Below are 20,311 nucleotides of genomic sequence, written 5' to 3' on the forward strand. Positions count from 1 at the left end.
CTATGTATGTATGTATGTATGTATGCATGTACGTGTGTATGATTGAACGATAGTCTGTGTATAGTACTTCATTTCTCCTTACCAAGCACCTTAATCGAAGTGCCCTGCAGCACAGGTAATACACCTTACCAAAATCTAAGCAACAACATACTCCACCCACCCCCTCAAATCCCTACTACTAGCCCCAACCCAAAACCGATACACACCCCTAGCAAGCACCCACTCCTGCCTCCGCACATCCCAAAAACTCAAATCCCTCCTCCTCAACCCAAACTCCATCAACCCTTTCTCCCCCGACTTCAGAAAAACCTTCTGAAACCCTCGCAACTGTCTAACCGGCTGATCCGCCTCCTCAGGAAACGAAACATACAGCTGCGCGACCTCCGCACCATCCCTATCCCCCGTATTCGTGATATTCATCGTAACCCGCATGACCTCGTCCCAGAGATCCGCCTTCCCGCCAGGGATAAGTTTACCCGTGGGGATGGGATGGGCAAGAGCGGAACCATTCACGTAGCTGATCGCAGGAGGGACCGAATAGTTGAAAGTAGTGTAAGAGAGCCCGAAGCCGAATTCATAGCGCGGGGTGATATTGTGCGCGTCGAAGTACTTGTAATCGAGGTAGACCTTTTCCTTGGTGAAATCGCAATCTGCGGTCATGCAGACCGGGACGGGGTAGTCTGATTCATTACGGGCGATAGATAGTGTGGATGAGTTTCGCGGAGGGGTTGACGGTGCCGTAGAGGACGTCGATGATAGCGTTGCCTGATTGTTCGCCTAGGAGGGAGGAGTAGAGGACGGCTGTGATGTTGGGGTGGTCGATCCAGGAGTCGAGGAGACGGGCGCCGACGGTGTTGATGATTACGATGGTGTTGGCGCAGTTCTGGGCCACGGTGAGGATCATCTTGTCTTGCGGGATGTTGCGGAGTTCGCTGCGGTCGTGACCTTCGCCGCTCCAGGCGTTGATGAAGACGAGGCAGGTTGATACGGCCGAGGCGTAGCCGGCGAAGGTGGGCGCTGCTGAGGTTCCCATTGTGCCGGTTACCGCGGTGTAGGGGATTATGGGGAGGTCGTCGTCCATTGCCCACATGAGTTGGGTGCCGTCTTGGAGGGCTTTGGAGAGGAGGGCGTCGTACGGGGTGATTTGGTAGGAAGGGCTGCTGATGCCGGAGCCACCGGAGAAGATGAGGTGGCCGGGCCAGGTGGTGTGGGTGTGCACGTCGTCCATTGTTGTGCCGGGGCCGATGAGCGTGGGACGGGCGTGGGAGCCGAAGATGCCGATGGAGGGTGGGTTGTGGAGGGGGAGGGTGTTGTTGGTGTTTTTGAGGAGGGTGATGGCTGCGCTGCCGGCTTTGCGGACGAGGGCGCGGTGGTTGGCGCGGACGTCGACGGGGGCTGTGGCCGGGGGATTGGGGGGGATTGTTTTGGTGTTGAGGCCGAGCTGGAAGTAGGGCATGAGGTTGCGGATGGCCATGTCGTCGAGACGGGCTTGGGAGAGGGAGCCGTTGGCGAGGGCTGGGAGGAGGGTCTGGGGGTTCCAGAAGGAGGTAGCGCCGAAGTCCATGCCGGCGTTGGCAGAGCCTAGGGCTGTGTGTTGGCCCGAGGTGTCTGGGGTGACGAAGCCTGGGAATGCCAGTTCGGTTTTGAGGATGTTGTTGAGCAGGTTGGGGGTTTCGCAGGCGTAGGTCCCGTTGACGCGGTTCATGGCGCACATTACGGCGCCGAGGCCGGCTTTGACGCCATCGTAGAAGGGCCAGAGGTAGGCTTCGTGGAGGGTCTTGTCGTCGGCGTTGCTGGAGTAGGCGGTGTTGTTGAGGGGGACGGTGACTCCGTTGTTGGACCAGTAGACTTCGGAGCGATTGGTTTCCTGCTCGTTGAGGAGGAAGTGCTTGCCGCAGGGGATGATGCCGGCTTCGCGGATGCCCTCGGTGGCGTGTGCGAATGCAATTCCGGCCAGGTAGACGTCCTGACCTAGGGTTTCCACTAGACGGCCGCTCCAGGGGGTGCGGCCTTGTGGGCCAACCGTTGGACCGTTGATCATGGTGTAGCCTTTGCCGTAGAACTCCTGACCGACGGCATGGAAGTTGGCTTTGATGAGCTCGGGGTCCCAGGTCTGGGCCATCGCCGAGGATTCAGGAAATGAGGTCACGTAGAAGAAGCTCTCTAGCCCTTGGGAGCCGTCGTCGGCTGTATAGGGCTCAAAGTTGATGGAAGGCACGCTTTGGCCGGAGATGAGCCGGATCTTGTCTACATTGGATAGGGTTGCCACTGCGGCGACGGACTGGTTGTATGCTGAAGCCCATTCTTGGAGATCGACTGTAGTAGAAGCGTTAGCTGGTGAGTATAAGAGATGGTAAGTTGAGCATACCTTGCAGGTCAGCCAAGAGGCCACTGCTAGTGCAGAAGCCGGTTGAGGCCAGGGCCCAACCAGCGTAAAAAGTTTTCCAGCCGATTGATGGGCGCATTTTCGTTGCTGTGCATGTACTAGTAGTTTCATATTGGGAAAAAAAGCAACAATTATATAGCCTTATTAGACTCAAGAGCCCTAATCTCTCGTGGATCGACAGAAAAGTACAGACAGCGGAAGCAGATCATCCGCCGTGATAAGTATGTTAATCGCAACATGGCAGCGCCACATGATAAGCGTTCTACCGTTATCACCCCTTTCATTCCCTAGCCCAGTTGACAGGTTCGTAGTATAAGAATAAGACCTGGAGTACGTGCGCACGCCAGAGCTAGCATCGTCCTAGCATTCTCCACCACAGTCTTCTTCTTCATCTTTCAGAATGCTTCAGCTACTGTCACGGCGATCCGTTTCTCGCACGGATCCATTAACATGGAGCCATGTACGCAAAGAGCTCCTCTTTGCTACAATCATCCTAGGTTCCTGTGCAACCGGCTCTCTGGGTCCTCTACTGGTGCCCGGCTTCGCGGTTGTCGCTGCTGATCTCCAGGTCGACCTGACCAGCGTGACTCTACTGAACGGGAGCCTAGTCATGGCCCTGGGAATCAGTGCCTACGTTTGTTCTGCCTTCGCTCACTGCTTCGGCAGGCGCCCCGTATACCTCTTTACCACCCTCTTGGCGCTCATCTCCTGCTGCTGGGCTGAAGCATCCAAGACTTACTCCTCGCTCATTGCATCCCGGGTCTTCCAAGGTCTGGGAATGGGCAGCTTCTTCGCCCTCGCCGGCACAGCCTCGATCAACGACGTCTTCGCGGTGCACGAGCGCGGCCGGCGCGTCGGCCTCTGGAACTTCGCTGTGATCGTCTCGGTCAACCTCACCCCGGTGATTAGCGGGTATGTCATTTCAGCACTCTCCTGGCGTTGGGCATTTCGACTTGAAGCCATCCTCTTCGGCGTTCTGTTTGTTGCCGTGCTCTTCTTCTTCCCGGAAACCACCTTCCACCGCGATACCACGACCACAGAAACAACCAAGGTAGTTTCAGACAACTTAGAAGCAGAAAAGGCCCAAGCTGTCTCTCTCCAATCCCCGATAATGGAGGTCGAGGATGAGAGACACCCTTCCCTCCTACGCGCCCTCATCGAGCCCTTCGGTCTGGTCCTCGACCCTATCGTCCTCTAGGCCTGCATCATGTGGTCCGTGATCTTCACCTGGACCATCCTCCTCGGCGCCGTCACATCGCAGATCTTCACCGCGCCTCCCTGGTCCATGTCTACCGTCGCTGTTGGCAATCTCACCGGCATTGCGCCACTTATCGGGTCCGCCCTCGGCACTGTGATCGGTGGCTGGGCCTGCGACCTCAGCAGCAAGCTCATGGCATCCCGCAATGGAGGCGTCTACGAGCCTGAGTATAGACTGCTTGTCATACTCCCGGCGACGATGGCCATGGCTGCAGGTTCCTTTGGGCTGGGCGCCGCAACGGCGCAGGGACTCTCCGCTGTCGTGTGCGGGCTGTTCATGGGGATTGTGAACTTTGCTGTGGGAATGGGGTGTACGGGGATTGTGGCGTATACGAATGATGTTTTGGGGGAGCGGGCAGGGGAGGGATTTGGGTTGGCGATGGTGGCCAAGAGCGCGTTTGCGTTTGGACTCTCGTTTGTGTTCAATGATTTCGTGACGGAGAAGGGGGTGTTGGTTTTCTTCTCGACGTTTGGAGCTGTTAGTGTTGGGGTTATGCTTACGACTTTACCATTGTTCTTTTGGGGAAAGCGGTTGAGGCAGAGGAAGTGATTGTATTCAGGATTTAAGTTGCTTTATGGCTAGAAATTCAGGTATTGCTTTATATGTGTCCAATTCGATTTCAGCACTGAAGTGGACGGTATACTAGGGTTTGTAGTGGGATTGAGTAACTACAGTAGTGTACCCTTTCCACTACCCAGTCTCCTCCATCTCTGTTACTCCCGTATCTAATTCCTTCATCCAACTTTGTAATTTTATTAATGGTTTCTTGCAGATAAGCAGGCAAACCTATGCAATTACCATGTTGCTATCGCATCCTACCTCGCCAAGACCAGACATGATTTTAGCGGCGGAACTTCCACATACGCCATGATATCCATCCAAACTACAAGATAGTTGATAGTAGGCCGATACACACGATTGACTTTGACTTCCTATTAGCACACCCAAACACTCACACCCAAGATTCCCTAGGCGGAACATCACCTCCCGGACTGATATTGTAGAGCTGTTTCCATACCAGTAGTAATTCAGATATACTCATCGCCTTCCCAAGCGCCTTATATAACCTAGTAATACAACACCAAGGTTCAATTCGCCTACGACTACTCCAAACTACTACAACAACAACAACCACCACCACCACCACCACCACAACCATGACAACCCCAACAACCAACCCACCCCCGACCATCCGCGTCGCCGTCACCCAAAGCGAGCCCATCTGGCTCGACCTCAACGCGACCATCACCAAAACCTGCTCTCTGATCGCCGAAGCCGCCTCACAGGGGGCCCAACTGATCAGTTTCCCCGAATGCTGGATCCCAGGGTATCCAGCGTGGATATGGTAGTCTCCCCTCTCCCATCCCCCATCAACCAACATAAACTAAAACCAAGATACTATGTACATACAGGACCCGCCCCGTCTCCCCGACCCTCCACACGCTCTACATGCGCAACTCCCTAAGCACAAGCTCCCCCGAATTCGCACGAATCCTCAACGCAGCCAAAGCCCACAACATAACCGTTGTGCTCGGCTTCTCCGAGAACGTCCACGACTCACTGTACATCTCGCAGGCGATTATCTCGCACGAGGGGGAGGTTCTCTCCAAGAGGAGGAAGATTAAGGCTACGCATATGGAGCGCACGGTGTTTGGGGATGCGGATGCGGAGACGGGGCTGGCTGGGGTTGTTGAGACGGCTGTGGGCAGGGTGGGCGCGTTGTCGTGTTGGGAGCATGTTCAGCCCCTGTTGAAGTATTACATGTGTGCGCAGAGGGAGGCGGTTCATGTGGCGGCGTGGCCGCCGTTGTTTAAGGAGGAGGATGAGGGGGATGAGGGGGGGTTGTTTTCGATGTCGGGCGAGGGTATGTATATTTCATCCTTCCTGGGGGGGGGTATTTTTTTGGAGAAAGTTGCTAATTGTTTGTGTGTGATAGGAGCTGCGGTGCTGGCTCGCACGTATGCTATGGAGTCTTCTTCGTTTGTGCTTCATACCACGGCAGTGATCAGTCAAGCGGGTATTGATCTGATGCAGACTGCTACGGGGGCGATTATGAATACTCCCGGGGGTGGTAGCTCGGCGGTTTTTGGGCCCGATGGGCGGCTTTTGTCGAAGGCGCTGCCGCCGACGGAGGAGGGGATTATTTACGCTGATTTGGACTTTGAGCAGGTATATAGGGCTAAGGCGTTTGTGGATATCGTGGGGCATTATAGTCGGCCGGATTTGCTGTGGTTGGGGGTGGGGGGGAGGGATCAGAGGCATGTCAGGGAGGTGGGGGATGATCTTTGAAAGTGAGGTAGTGCTAGTTGAATAATTCATTTCAGAAACGTTATATCTGATTGAACGGTGCCGATTCTGTAAGGAACTCCCATTGCTGGGCATCTGCTGTATCAAAGTTGAAGAAGGCTTCGGGGAAGATGATGTCTGACATGCGCGGTTCGTCGCCGTCTGCATCTGCGTCTGCATCTGCGTCTACTCCCTCCAACTCCATCTCATCGTCTATTTCATCCTGCTCATCACCTCCTCGATCCATCTCGAACCCATGCTGCAACGGCAAAGCTCCCATCACACGCCACCTCCGTGCAAGCCCTTGCAACAGCCTCACCGCCCGCTTCGCCTTCACCCACCTCTCCTGCATGGCGAGCAGCGCCCGGAAGCACACCCGGAAGTGCGCCGTCGCCTGGCTGCGCAGGGTAGAATGCGTCGTGTTCGTGGTGTTGCACAGGTGAGTCACGGCGGCTGTGAGCACGCTGTGCACAATGAACGGCGGGATCTCAGTAAAGGAGCAGTGGATCTTGGCATGGATGCGGAGAAGGCGGACGATGGCTCGGGCAGCGGTGGAGACAGAGCGGAAGGCGAGGCGATGGATAGGCGGGGTGCTTTGGGCCGCGTTGGCAAGGTAGGGGCGGTGGACCAGGATGTAGGAGGTATGGTAGGAGATGTGGAGGTAGATGGCTGATGGGGGTGGGTGCTTGGTCGTGGTGACCTGCAGGGAGGGGTGGATGTTTTGCGAAAAGGAGTGAAGTTTGTCGCGGGCGTCTAGGAGGACGAGGGATCTGTCGGCGCTGCTAAGTTCGGAGAAGTTGAAGGAGTAACTGAGCTGTTAGTTGGTACTCGTTTCGAGAATAGAATGGATAGGGCTATGGCGTACATGTTATCCATGTATTGATCGTGGATGAACCAGAGACGGCATTGGTGGTCAAAGGCGAGCTCGTCCAACGAGGGTGAAGGGCCCACGGCACTGAGGAATGAGGGTGCCTTGATTCGCTTCCATGGGAGCAGACAATTCCGGCCTAATAGAGACGTTGCAATTCTGTGTCGACTTGTTTAGCTGGCATCTTTAATGTGACAAGGAATGCATGCAGTTGACGAACCGGTCAAGAAACACTGAGGACCAAAGGGCCCGCAGCCGCCGCGTATCTTGGGGGAAATGACCCAGTTCAGGACTACCTGCACCAATATCCGGCGTGATGCTAGCTGGTAGACCTAGGTGTAGAACTAGACTGGCACACATTGCTGCAGACGAGCGTCAGCGTCTGTCCCATCTCATGTCTCTTCAGCACCAGCACTCACAATTATACATCCAGGCCATATTGTGCTGCTCCAAGCTAAGCTCCCGCCATGACATGATGGAGAGAGCCTGAATTATCGAGATGTCAGGCGATTGCCGGCACAGCTGCAGGGCCGTGGCATCGACGACAGCGGCTGCCTCGCCACCGAGCGCCTTGCTACGCGCATCATCAGCGAATAGAGCCCCCGCCGCCAGCACAGCGGTCTTGATTAGTCGGAGACCTGGACTTAGGTTATCTCCGCGGAGTATGTGCAGCGTCTCGGGATCGACAAATTGCTGGATGGGGTTTATAAAGCGCGCGAACAAATCAATCAAATGCCAATCCACCTGGTCCGACATCATAGGCTGCTGCTGCTGCTGCACACTGCTTGGCCCAGGAATGGCGCTTATCGCTGATGCGGCCGTGACCCTGGTGGTCCTACTCTCATGACCAAGGTCCGCATCGTCCCAATGCACGACGGGAAAGCAAAAGTTGCCGGACGGCCCAATGAAGGATGCGTCGCCGTTGTTGTCAATGCTCATGCGCCAGATGAGGGCGCTGACATCCTCGATCGCCGTGCTCATGCTAGGCGGGATTATTGCAACAGCATCATCATCGTCGCCGCCGGCCCGCTCACCGCGATGGTCAACAGGAGTCAACACAGTTTCTTTGACAGTGATCTGCGGCTGGGGTTGTCCCCGTGCCAATTGCTCCTTCAGTGCCGCGATCTGGTCTTCCAGCGTTCGCACGTAGTTGAGGTCCACTCTGCGCCTAAGGTAGGTGGCAGTTAGCACGATGTACGTAGATCAGAATGGATACCAACTTGATTCGCTTCTCTGTATTATACTCGCAGGGGGTGTTCCGGGCCAGACAGGAAGAACAGGCTGGACGCAGACCATCGCACTATGTGGGTTTGTTATCTACCTTACTCCCTTTTGGGATGCACGTGTACGTGGAAATTCACCTTGCGCTTCCGCTTCCGACAGGTCTCACAGGCGGTAGAGACACGAGGGGAGGAGTCCATTTGCGTGCATCTAGGTTGCTAGTGACTGGCTTGGGATAAGTGCAGCAGTAGGTACTAGTAGCTTTTATCAAGGCGAGGAGAGCTGATAAGAGACCATGCCCATCACGTAAGCTCAGGGCAGAACTAATAAGGCGTTTACCCCCGTGTCCATGTCTCAATCCTCATAGTTACCAATGAGAGGGCATGGACATGAAAATTCTGCACTAAATCTTGAAAACATATTCTCACAACCTTTCCTCAGTCTGAAGTCCGCGAAAACCGCTTAAAGAAAGACTGCTTCTCCGGAGCCGGTCTCCGTCTATCCAACTCTTTCCGCAGCTCCTTGGATTTCCGCCTATTGCCCGACAGATCGTATACCTCACAGAGCATCTCCAGCTGTTCCAATGTAACAGGATGCTCTTTGCCCTTCTCATCTTCAGCTAATCGAAGAGCCTGTTCGCCCGTCACGATAGCGTCGCTCCACGATCTGTGGGATCTGTGCACCGATGAAAGAGCACTGAGGGTGTTTAACCGAGCGCCAGGATTCTCCTCTTCCACTAGTCTGTCGTCCAACGCATCCAAGATCTTTGCGTATGTGGATACTGTAGCCTCATAAGCTTGCTGCCGCTTATAGACTTGGGCAAGCCGCATCAGAAGACGGATTTCTGCGTACGCTTTTACCCCAGGGTCGGTGATGCTCGGTAATTTTCGTAGTGCCTTCAAGAGTAAGACTCCGGCTTGCGGGACTTTCCTCAGATTCATGTAACACCAGGCCAAGGCATAGATGTCGTAGGCGTCGCTGCGACGGTGGATCGCGGGATCATCGTTCATGGACCGTTCTAGGAGTGATGCGGCCTCCTCATTGTGGTCTGCGTGAAACGCTGAAATACCGGCTCTTCTCATGGCCCTGCGTGTGAGAGTATGGTCTCGTCCAAGCTTTTCTTCGCGAGCTAGTGCAAGTCGTTGTTCGTGTAGTGTTCTATCCTCGTCGCGGTCGGATAGGAGGCCCTCGAGGACGTGTAAGGTGTCCAGTGTCGACGTGTGATCCATCCCTAAGACTTCCTCTTTGGCAAGCAGTGTCTGCTGTAGTATTGATTGGGCAGTTCCGGGGTCTGTTTTTACGAGTCGGATGGCCAGCTCGTGATCGATTTTGAGGGAGAGGGGGTGGGTCGGACCTAACTGCTTATGTCGTTTCTCTCGGACTTTCCCGAGTAGTTCGTCTATGGCATCTTCGTTCCCCAGGTCGACTAAGAGGGATCGAAGCCTGGAAAGAGATTCAAGGGTGCTAGGGTGATCCATGCCTAATGTATGTTCTCGTCCGCGCAGCGCCCATCGGTACATTGCCTCCGCACGTGAACCATCATGCCTTCGAGCAAGCAGCACTCCGAGATGGTGGTAAGCGTCCAGGGTGTAAGGGTGATCGGCTTCAAGAGATTGTTCGCGAGCAATAGATACCTTCTCGAAGAGCTCCACCTCTTCAGCTTCCATGCTGCTTTTGCGATACAACAAGCTGAGCTGGCGAATTGCAGCTAGCACTGTCGGGTGCCCAGCACCCCACTGCGCCTCCTGGCTTTCCACCAACTCTGTAAAGTGCCCTCGAGCACTCTCAAAACGTCCTCGACTGGAACTAAGCTCTGCTAGCTTGAAGAGGATTTCGAGAGTAGCGTAGTGTCTTGGTCCCAGGTGCTCTTTTCTTGAACGGACGCAGTCCTCGTAGAATGATATCTCCGCATCGGGTCCCTTTTTCCGAGAGATAACCTGAGAAAGTCCGTTCGTCGCCGCTAGGGCGACGGGGTCGTCGAGGTCCAGGTCCTCAGGGGTACAGCTGAGGATATGGCGATAGAGCTCTTCGGCGCGCTGTATGCTCCGTACGCTTGTCATCAGTTCGGCAAGGGAGTTCATCACCATTAACACCGCATGATCTCTTTCGCCTAGTGAACGTCTCCGACCTTCTAAGGCGCGTGTGTACATAGCCTCTGCTTCGTCTGCCTTGCCGTGTGAGTGGTATAGCACTCCTAACTGATATGCGATCGTTAATGTCTCCGGATGCAGTGCTCCCAGCTGAATCTCCTTGCGATACAGGGCCCGCTGGGCTTGGAGCTCTGCTTGATTCAAGGCGGTCTCTCTGTCTTCACTCGGGTTTGAGATGTCCACATGCTCTGATTCTTCCCCCTCCTCTTCCTGGAACCGCTTGTGTTTTACCGGAAGGGGCATAAACGGGTGGAAACCGTGATTGTCATCCAGACGGCCTGCCTCGACCCTCTCCAAGAGTCTAGCCGCAGTGATCGTATCACTGTGATTTGCCCCAAGTAAATCAGTGCTGACTTGTACCAGACGCTTAAAAAGCTCTCTAGCGCCTTCGTGCTCGCCGGCCCGCTCGAGTGACCATCCGGCCTGTTTCAGTGACCGCATGGTCAGTGGATGGCTTTGACCCAGGTCTTTCTCACGCCACGCCAGAACCATGAGTACCATATTCGTCAAGCTTTCAAGCTTGCGATGCTCACAGTAATACTTGCAGATAGAGTCTGATATGTCTTGCGCCACAGGATGATCCGCTGGAAGTTCATAGCGCAGTTGCTGGAGCAGCTCTTCTGTGAAAGACACTAACTTCAGTCGCATATCCTCTGGTAATGAGTCATCAAGCAAAAGCGCTGACAAGTTGGATATTGAGCGTAAGGTCAGATTGCTCTGAAAACGACCGACCCTTATTTGCTCCGGCCTCAGAACGGCATACATCGACGCCGCCTCATTGTCTCTGCCCTCCGCAAAATACAGCTCCGCTAGGGCTAAGTGTGCCGCAAGGGTGGCCTTATGACTCGGCCCTAGGGTAGCAACTTTAGTTGCTAGACTATCTTGCAGGAGACATTCAGCCTTGTCTTTATTAGCTCCTCTGTAATACCTTTTCGCGAGGTATCTCATTGTATCCATTGTCGTCTCGTGCTGAGCGCCCAGGATCGCCTCGTCTGTTGCTAGGACCTTTTCGAAAACGGCAGCAGATTGCTCGCAAAGATCAATGTCCATAAAAGTCGAGGAAAGGCGCACCCGTGCGCTCCGCAGGGTGTTATGCGCGGTGGGATGCTCACATTCAAGCTGTTCCACCACATGCACCAGAAGAGCGATAGCCTCATCATGACGGCCGGTCTCACGGATTATACGAGCTAGCTGGCTCTGTAATGATAATATAGCCAAATTATCGGCTCCATTTGGCGTCTCTTCTGCCTCGATCATCCAACGGAATATATTCTCGGCTCTGACCCACTCACCGCAGTTGTAGTAGTCCGTGCCCAAAGAACGACGAATAGCGGATAGAGCCGGAGAGTGCTGACAATCTTCTCGTGTCTCCGTATGCTGGAAAACATCGTCGCGCAGTTTGGCCGCCTCTTTGATTTTTCCCTGCTCGTGGTAAACATTGGCAAGCCTTCTTTTGGACCAGAGGATAGGCGCGTCAACGCCAGGCCTGCCAATGGCGGCTTCATACATATCTTGAGCCATTTGCAGCCCTTGCATTTCGTAATGAGTGTCCCAATCTATCTTCCTGTATCCAGTTTGCTTTCCGCACTCATCAAGGACGTCGACGAAGACTGTGGCTGCCTTAACGGCGTCCCACCGAGTGAGATAACCGTGTGCAACCGCTTCCCTAAACTGAAGTGTCGCCGCACGGTCACCATCGAGCATATCTTCAACAAGCCTCATTGACGGCGTGTACGATGAGTTCAGAGTCTCCTTATCCTTACCTCCTCCCTCCTCAGTCTGACTCAACTCTAGGCATGCGTAGGCAAAGTCCTGAATTGCGTCACGAGCGTCCAATGTACGCTCTGGTACTTTTGTTGTGACCTGAAAAAGAGCTATTAGAACAGAGATAGCCTCACGCCACTTCTTTGTATTAAGTAAAATCTGTCCGAGGCGTTGCCGTGTTCGTAGGCACCCATTCACCAAAATCACCTGATGGCATACGGCAGTTGCTTCGTCCAGACGAGAGAGCCTACTGTAAACCCAGACTAATTTATGGGCGACAGCTACGATGCGATCATCATGATTCTTGTCATCGTTATTCGCACGTTGCCATATTAAATCCTGTAGACTGCACGACAGCAGGGGAATTGCTTCGGCAAGCCTACCGCGACGCACGTAGAGATCCGCGAGGTTCTCGTTGGCCTGCGACGTTCCAAGTAGTTGGGCGGCCTTTTTGTAGGCTTCTTCGGTCGGATCTTCGAGTTTGAGTGTATGGTATGCCCACGTCAGATCTTCTATTATCTGCCCTATGTCCACCGGCGTAACCTTCCTTGTCCCATAAGATTCCAGCATGCCGAGCAGTAAAGAGATGGACTCTTTGGCTCTACTGCGAGCGACTGACTCGACTTCTTCTTCAGTACCTGGCCCGGATTGACCGGCTTTTGCTTCATCAATGAGACACTTGGCGAGATATCCCTTGATGCGTCGGAGTTCACGATAATCTTGGATCTCGTGTGTCTCCAAGGCATGGATATCTTCTCGGTATACTGCGGCTGCCTCGGCCCATTGTTTCTCCTGCTTATGAAGCCATGCAAGCCGCACGCGAAAGTCATGTAGGCTCTTTGGGGACAGAAATGAGCTGTCGTTCTTGATCGCATTCGCCAACAGCTCCCTCGCAGTGGCTCGTCGATTCAGCCGGATGTAAAGTTTGCTCAGATTATCCTTGAAGAACATCGTGCGGAAACCATAGAGGGCTAATGCAACGCAGTCCTCTCCCTCGGCCCCTATTCTTTCTGAATACTCAACAGCGACTTCATACAGATGGGCCGCAGGTCCAAATTTTCCTCTTCTCTCATGGTGACGCGCCACACCAGATACGCCCCAGAAGACCCCATTCATCCGCCCTTTCAACAACCCGCGCTCGTCTAACCACGCAAACAAATCTCGAATCGCATGCGTCTCCGGTGCGTTAACAAAACTACTCAGCAGCAGGAAAAGTGATGGACTGAGAATGGACTGATCCACCGGTTCCCCGTTCTGACCGTCAAGCGCATGTTTCTCACGCAGTGCGCGCTCACAGACCTCTGCTGAGTTTTTCTCGTCAAACAGTTCCCAGTATGTGATGCTTAAAACAGACAACGTAGTTAGACGCGCGAGGCTCGGCGTTGGCCTTTCTTCATCCTGTGCCCGCAAGACACCTTGTAGAATATCCCTAAGTTCGTCGACTTTCTTTGTGCAGTAAAGGAGTTTAGTTAGACGGACAGTACAAAATCTGACTCTCTCGCCTGACGGTGGGAAAGCAAGAACGCTCTCAGTTAGTACGACAGTCCTGCAGGTCCAGGCCTCGTCCCAAAGTTGGTGGGTTTCGTACCAGTCTGCGAGACGTTCAAGGTGGTTTATGAGAGATATTGTGTCATTTGGCTGGGAGTTGAGGGATTCCGCAAACGAACTCGCATTCAGGCTGATGGAGTAACGATTGGAATGATAGAGGACCAATGCGCCAAGTAGCAATCTTTCTGCTGCCCTGCATCGGCCTCGAGCGGCGTATGTCCTTCCCTTACGGTACATGATCTTGGACCACTCAAGCTTGCATGAAGGTCGACGAAACAGCCGATGCGCATGACGATGTATCCCAGCAAGCACCGCCCCACGATGCTCTCGTAGGCGCGGGAACAGGGGGATGCGAAGGGTAGTGCATCTTCGCGCGCGCTTGTCTCTCGACTGCCTGTTCGCTGGAAATACCAGGGAGCCTGAGGTGCAGCGTGAAGCTGTCATTTCTCACTGCGAGCACTCCTGATGATAAAGGAACGGTGATGAAGTATTTGGGGCAAATGGAAGGATGAGGGTTGGCATCATCCATCTGAGGTGATCCACCGATGCCTCATGACGGGGGAGCGTAGAGTCAGACCAACCCTCGGGCGGAGGGAGAGGAGAGGCTGTGTCAGAAGGCAAGGCTGAACGATGATCGGCTACTAGTATTCCAAATACTAGCCTCCAATCGGATGCCGACGTGGTGGTGCAGGATGCAACTGCGGATGGGGCTGTGAGCATGACGAAAATTCAGCCGTCACGATTCATAGAGGATATGAATCGCCCCCTCTAAATACCGGGTAGTCGTAGAATATTGTAACCCAGGAAAGCGGAAATATCTACAAAAAGTGAAATGAAGTCGCACTCGCAGCGCTGGGTCCTCCGTGACACCCTCATTACTCCCGCCGACATCAGCCTCGGCTCGTTCATCCCAAATGTCACCGACCTTGATCTCGACATCTTGAACGATACCATCTCCCTCTCCGAGCACGAATTATCGGTATCGTGCACCGACAATGTCACCCTCTCAGTCTGTAGCCACCAAGCCTCCCGCCTCGAAGTTCTCATTGCCCGACTCGTAGGCGCATCCTCACTCTCCGCACAGTCGACAGAGACCCACGTCCTCGCCAAACAGAGCTACCTATACACCCTGCGCCAACCGATGCAAGTTTTCGAGCGCGCATGCACGAGCCCCGCCGTGCGTGCGTGGATCCAACATCAGATTGAGGAGGGTAACCGGCACCGCATATACTTTGTGGTCGGAATCAGGACCGTGGTCGACTCAACAGCGTCGATCGACCGGAATGATCAAGTTAAACGGACGGTGGATATCTCTGTCCCCGATAATATCTTGGATTCCGGTCTTCAGGCACTGGGTGGTGGTGTTCGCGTTGGCGGGAACAGAGAGAGAGGGTCCGGAGTGAGCCATCAGTACTCGGCCACAGGGGAGCAGATTTTGGCGCTGAGGTTGAAGAGAGTTCGATTGCGATTCTTTGAGCCAGGGAATGTGGATCGAGCACGGCTGGAGAGAAATACGGCGTGGATTATGGTGTCGGGTAATCGAACGATCCAGAACGATGAGAGTGAAGGCGTGGAGGTGGATCTTGACGATGCGGGCGAAACTAGCGAGACGGAGACGATGGAGGTTAATTTCCTCGGGGACGATGAAGAGAAAGAAGAAGATGAGGATGAGGATGATGATTGCTAGCTAAGAAGTGTAGAGTAAAGCATTGAAGTTGATGATAGTTCCGAGTCGTAGTCTAGCGGGCTGGGAACAAGCAATAACCACAGTCTACATACTGTTAGGGTAAACACCTCTCAGGCTAATGCAAGGCTGAACACGGGTTGGATCCCTTTTGTACTTAAACCATCACCTTCGCCCCTTTTCCATTTTTACTTCCACTTCACCTCCATCACCTCCCTCCATCCAGTATTACATGTTCAAATGGCCCACGCTTCTGGAGCTACCACAAATAATAACACGATATCCAATTCGCTTCAAAGGGAAGAACGACGACAAAAAGAGGAAGAGGAAGAGAAAGAGAAAGAACAACAAAAAGGCCGTAACTCGTAAGGTCGCCTTCCATAAGATGTGACCTTTGACAACGACCGATGGAAGCAATTGCTCATCTGCAACAGTACAATCTGGGATCGCTCCTTTCAGCATCTACGAAGGCTTAGCCGAGACGCGAAAGCCCGAACCACCAGCAATGCAGCATCCAGCCGGCGCAGAAACTCCCCACCACCACTCTCGCGGGATGAACTCGACGCAGAGATCACTCGATTCCGCGCCATTATCGCAAAGAACCCGTATGAAGAGCTGCGGGGAGGGTTCCTGTCAAGTTACTATGTAAATTTCTGTGATCTGCTTGCGTCACGATATCGGCTGTCTCAATCCGTCGCAGATCTGTACGAGGCGGAGAATATCCTCCATGACGCAATAGAGCGCGAGATCCCTGGTCGGAGGTTTGATGTGAAATACTTTAAGGAGACGTCAAAAGCTGCCTGGGCGGGCATCCTTCGCCTCATGTTCAATGAGCAGCTGATTGATTTAGAGACTCTGGACGAGGGCATCTTGGACCTGCGTCTGCACTTGTACGAAGCAATTCTCCCGGAAATCCGGACAACTGAAACGCTGGCAATGTGTCTGGCGGCGAGATATGGCGCTTCTGGGGCTGTAATCGACTTGCGTGAAGCTCTCGGTCTCATGCAGGACCTCTACAACGGTAGACCGCGATTACTGGACAGCCCTGCGGTCTTTATGTGGTTGGACATGCATTCGATGCTGTATCATGTTTTCGGTGACATACAGGCGCTCCGACGCGGTATCACTGATATCAAGACTCGCTCCTCGGCGGATCTGAAGTCTCCGCGTGAATGGACTCTAGCTACCACTCTTTACGCGATCTACCAGCAGTTCAAGATTTCCTCTGACCGTGACGAAGGCATTTCAATAGCCCGCAAGGTACTATCAACATCGAGAAGCCTCAGCTGGCTTGATAGAGCCGACTGGTTACAGTTGCTGGCCCGACTCCTGTGGGAACAGGACCACCAATCTGCGAAAGACGAGGCAGTCATGTGGGCCAACCTGGCAGTCGAAATGGCGGCGGAGGGACACCCCTGCAAAGCCAAAGCCTTTGCCCTTGTGGGAGAGTTGATGATCAAATCTTTCGAGCGATCAGACCGGATAGCGGACCTCAACGAGGCGATCTCCGTTCTTAATCGCGCCCGGAATCTAGCTCCCCCGACGCATCCTTCTCAGATTGAGATAACATATACCCTTGGGATAGCTCTGAAGACTAGACATTTTGCAACCGGCGATCTGGAAGATCTCGGCACTGGTATTTCCACCGCTCAAGATGCCATCGTCCCAGGTGGCCGGTGGCTTCCTCAGTCTCGATTGCAGGGTGTTCTAGGAGAGCTAATGTGGCAGAGATTTCTCTTTACCAGCAATTTCATCGACTTAGATGAAGCTACCCGGTTCACAAAAAATGCAATTGCTCTTTTGCCGAAATACCATCCTTCCGTGTTCGCTTTATGGGACCAGCATTGCGCAATGCTAAAGACTGAGGCTCGGCGAAGCGGAGATAGATCAGCAGCAATAGCTGCACACAAGGAAGTTTTGGCCCGTATACCTGCCAATGATGTACATCAACAGGGACTTCTTGTTCGCCTTGCTAGCCTCCAGCTTGCGCAATTTGACAGGACAGAATCCCTGGTTGACCGGGAGGCGGCAACGGCAACGCTAACCCAGACACAGATCGGTCTCGAAGGTGCCCTAGCCACTCCCAAGGACTTTTTCAGTCGATGTAAACTAATTGGGCTTTGTCGTCGGCTATATTCATCGTCATTCGATTGCGGTGAGCACCTTCATTATCTGATTACTGCGAAGGATCTGCTGGAGAATGAATATAAATCCCTTCGATTCTTGATATACTATCGGCTAGGGAAACTTCTGGCACAGCTTTCTGGTGATTTAATCACAGATGCCATCAGATACATGGAGAGGTCGCTTGAATGTGCGCCCAGCCTGCATTGGAAAAGACCAAGAATAAGATACCATCTTGCATTGCTCCACGTCGCTCGTTATGAGGCCTCAGGTATGGAAAGCCATCTATCTGCCGCAATTGATCTGGCGCGGAGTGCCGTTGATAGTATGCCTCTGCAGCATTATAAGCGCCCTCTTGTTGTTCACGGTCTTGCACGGCTTTTGGGATTGAGGCACCAGCGAACCACAGTGGCGTCTGACCTAGACGAAGCTATCAGCTTAGCCAGAGATGCTCTGGAGCAAAGCCCGTCGCACTCGGAGGGTTACTGTGAGATACTGACGGGGCTTGGGGAGCTGGCCTCTATGAGTTTCGAGCGAAGGGGAGATCTCGAAGCTGTCAGACAGACTCTTGTCCAAGTTACCGAAACTCTGGACTGGTTGCCTCCAGAGTACCCTGTCCGAATTCGCATCTTACAGACTGCGGGTGTTCTGTATGGGCATATTGCGCAGCAGACCGACTCTGCGGCTGACGTCGACCGTGGCATACGGGCTTTTCGAGAAGCAGTCCAATTGATCACAGGCGAGGGGTCGAGAAGGGCGGAGGTACTTCATGGCCTGGGCCGGCTCCTAATGATGCAATACCAGCATATCGGGAGAGAAGAGGTTATCGGCCAGGCAATTGATTCCAGTGCGCTAGCAGTCGCAAATATTCCCTTCAGTCATCCGCACAGGGCTGTGATCCTTGACACCCACGGTCAGCAATACATAGCTCGCGCCAAACGAGCCGCCTCCGAGACATCTAATGCAGATTTCGACCGAGCGCTGCAATACTTTCAGGAAGCTCTGAACGCTCCACACGCGGTACTTCTAGACCGCGTAGAAGCCGGTCAGCGGGCTTTCCACTGCCAAATTCAGCGAAAGAACTGGGTCAGTGCGTCCAGGTTGTCGACAGCTGTCATGGAATTGCTACCCAAGTTGGTTCTTCGGTGGCTCCCACGCGAAGACCAGCAGCGGATTATCCAGCGTTTGACTGGGTTCTCGAGTCTCGCCGCCTCCGCAGTTCTCAATGCCGGTGGAACCCCGGGGGCTGCCCTCCACGTACTTGAAGGAGGCCGTGGGGTGATTGCAGGATTGACAATCGACTTACACAGCGATATCTCCCGACTGCGCTAATATCAGGGTATGCTGTATGCTCAATATATCAGCTTGCGTGATAACGCATTTGTGCAGAAATTCAGCGATCTAGTAATTTCATCATCCCCGTCAACCTCGTCGCAGAGCATGAGCTCCAAACTCGCCCAACACCGTGAGAGCTCTCAGCAGTTGGAGAAGATGGAGACCACAATCCGCCAGATTCCTGGATTTGAGCGGTTTCTCCTGCCCGCGGAGGAAGCAGAGCTCTTGCAGCTTGCCTTACGCGGACCAATCATCTCGTTCAACGTCACTGAGCATCGCAGCGACGCCCTAATCCTCACCTCCAAGGGTGTCGACGCAATCGACCTCGTTAATCTTCACTATGCCGACCTTGTCCGCAATATGCGGAAGCTCGTGGGCAGTAACAAGCTGTCCAGCGGAAAGCCCAGCTCGCGATCCCGCCGCAGACGAGAGCTCCAACGCATCCTACATTGGATATGGGAGATAGCTGTCCAACCGGTCCTCTCACACCTAGGGTATCTCAATCCCGGTCATGCCACTAACTCAGACCTACCACGCGTATGGTGGCTATGCACCGGCTATATGGGCCTAGCACCCCTGCACGCAGCAGGCCAACCCCAGGGTCCAAGCACCTCCGATTTCGTCATATCAAGCTACACCCCTACCATCAAAGCCCTCCAGCACGCGCGCGAGATCAGTCGCAACCGTCATCTGGAAGTGAACCCGCAACTTCTCATGATTGAAATGCCCGAAACGCCCGGAAAAGCAGCCCTTAACACAACCGCAGAGCTCGCCGCTATCTCGCAAACCGTCCGCCCACTCATCCCACATCCAACAATTCTCTCCAACCCGAGCAAACGAGCAGTCTGCGAAGCTATAGCGGCCTATCACCTGGTTCACTTCGCCTGTCACGGCCACGCAAACCCACTAGAGCCCGCGGCAGGCGGTTTATTCCTCGGACCTGCTCCGGTCCACGGAGCCGATGGACAAGCTCCTGCAGAGCTTCTGACTATCAATGAACTAACAAACGTCTCTCATCCCCGTGCACAGATAGCTTATCTATCGGCTTGCTCGACGGCAGAGAACGCCAGTGATTCGCTCATCGATGAGGCAATCCACCTGGCCGGCACCTTCCAGTTACTGGGGTTCCCGCATGTAATCGGGTCATTATGGGAGGCGAATGATCGAGCAGCAATTTCCGTTGCGGAGGGGTTCTACAAGAATTTAGTGGAGTATCTGTTGGCGCCGGAATCAAAGTGGGACGGAGATGATGGGAGGATTGTAGCGACGGCGCTTCATCGTGCTGTGGGTGAGGTCAAACAGAAGAATAGGGATCCCTTGTCTTGGGCGACGTTCATTCATGTCGGTGCCTAGTAAGTTGATTCCAGGGTTATGTCTATTTGACTTAATCCTCGCTAGCTTGGGGGCTTTCATCTAGTTTGTTATGGGAGATGGGAGAACTGTAAATAGCACTGATGTATCATGGTATATCATATAAACAACAATATCTTACTACTAACCATACAGCATATGATGGTACAAATGCCCTCCTACCTAATGCCTACTAACTTGGTGTGCAGACTGTTTTCACTTCTTACTACCGACAATACCACTACCACTATCATGGTTGAGGTGAATTCTTCGCTGAATGGACTGAACAGTGATCCCAGGGGTAAGTAGGAAGACGGCAAGTAATTGAAGAGAAGTG

The 20,311-nt window shown here is 53.6% G+C and overlaps 7 protein-coding genes across 7 annotated transcripts; 4 read left to right on the forward strand and 3 right to left on the reverse strand.

The window, feature by feature from the left end:
• Positions 1–68: 68 nt before the first annotated feature.
• On the reverse strand, positions 69–2,465 carry BO79DRAFT_225154 (beta-d-glucoside glucohydrolase D; the record flags this gene model as incomplete). The annotated part of the gene is made up of 4 exons (XM_025683719.1): positions 69–104; positions 310–633; positions 734–2,316; positions 2,369–2,465. The coding sequence occupies 4 exons, from the start codon at positions 2,463–2,465 to the stop codon at positions 69–71; spliced, it is 2,040 nt and encodes a 679-aa protein (XP_025543695.1).
• A 321-nt stretch (positions 2,466–2,786) lies between these two features.
• Positions 2,787–4,193, forward strand: BO79DRAFT_225155 (MFS transporter; the record flags this gene model as incomplete). Its single annotated transcript, XM_025683720.1, has 2 exons — positions 2,787–3,575; positions 3,648–4,193. 2 exons carry the CDS (start codon positions 2,787–2,789, stop codon positions 4,191–4,193), a joined length of 1,335 nt encoding a protein of 444 aa, XP_025543696.1.
• A 608-nt stretch (positions 4,194–4,801) lies between these two features.
• Positions 4,802–5,933, forward strand: BO79DRAFT_275361 (carbon-nitrogen hydrolase family protein; the record flags this gene model as incomplete). The annotated part of the gene is made up of 3 exons (XM_025687660.1): positions 4,802–4,989; positions 5,057–5,508; positions 5,581–5,933. 3 exons carry the CDS (start codon positions 4,802–4,804, stop codon positions 5,931–5,933), a joined length of 993 nt encoding a protein of 330 aa, XP_025543697.1.
• Positions 5,934–5,973: 40 nt separating this feature from the next.
• BO79DRAFT_188552 (C6 transcription factor) lies at positions 5,974–8,406 on the reverse strand (the record flags this gene model as incomplete). The annotated part of the gene is made up of 6 exons (XM_025680602.1): positions 8,160–8,406; positions 8,019–8,098; positions 7,218–7,966; positions 7,019–7,160; positions 6,796–6,957; positions 5,974–6,739 (listed from the first exon to the last, which is right to left on the reverse strand). The coding sequence occupies exons 1-6, from the start codon at positions 8,217–8,219 to the stop codon at positions 5,974–5,976; spliced, it is 1,959 nt and encodes a 652-aa protein (XP_025543698.1). The 5' UTR covers positions 8,220–8,406.
• Positions 8,338–14,119, reverse strand: BO79DRAFT_57164 (TPR-like protein). Its single transcript, XM_025689437.1, has one exon. The coding sequence runs from the start codon at positions 13,923–13,925 to the stop codon at positions 8,457–8,459; it is 5,469 nt and encodes a 1,822-aa protein (XP_025543699.1). The 5' UTR covers positions 13,926–14,119; the 3' UTR covers positions 8,338–8,456.
• Positions 14,120–14,290: 171 nt separating this feature from the next.
• On the forward strand, positions 14,291–15,273 carry BO79DRAFT_207254 (uncharacterized protein). The gene has a single exon (XM_025682140.1). The coding sequence runs from the start codon at positions 14,314–14,316 to the stop codon at positions 15,166–15,168; it is 855 nt and encodes a 284-aa protein (XP_025543700.1). The 5' UTR covers positions 14,291–14,313; the 3' UTR covers positions 15,169–15,273.
• A 132-nt stretch (positions 15,274–15,405) lies between these two features.
• BO79DRAFT_214280 (CHAT domain-containing protein) lies at positions 15,406–20,041 on the forward strand (the record flags this gene model as incomplete). Its single annotated transcript, XM_025683230.1, has 4 exons — positions 15,406–15,530; positions 15,600–18,546; positions 18,679–19,976; positions 20,023–20,041. 4 exons carry the CDS (start codon positions 15,406–15,408, stop codon positions 20,039–20,041), a joined length of 4,389 nt encoding a protein of 1,462 aa, XP_025543701.1.
• Between the last annotated feature and the right edge of the window lie 270 nt (positions 20,042–20,311).

The sequence above is a fragment of the Aspergillus costaricaensis genome, assembly GCF_003184835.1.
Source record: "Aspergillus costaricaensis CBS 115574 unplaced genomic scaffold BO79scaffold_4, whole genome shotgun sequence".
Classification (NCBI taxonomy): Eukaryota; Fungi; Ascomycota; class Eurotiomycetes; order Eurotiales; family Aspergillaceae; genus Aspergillus; species Aspergillus costaricensis.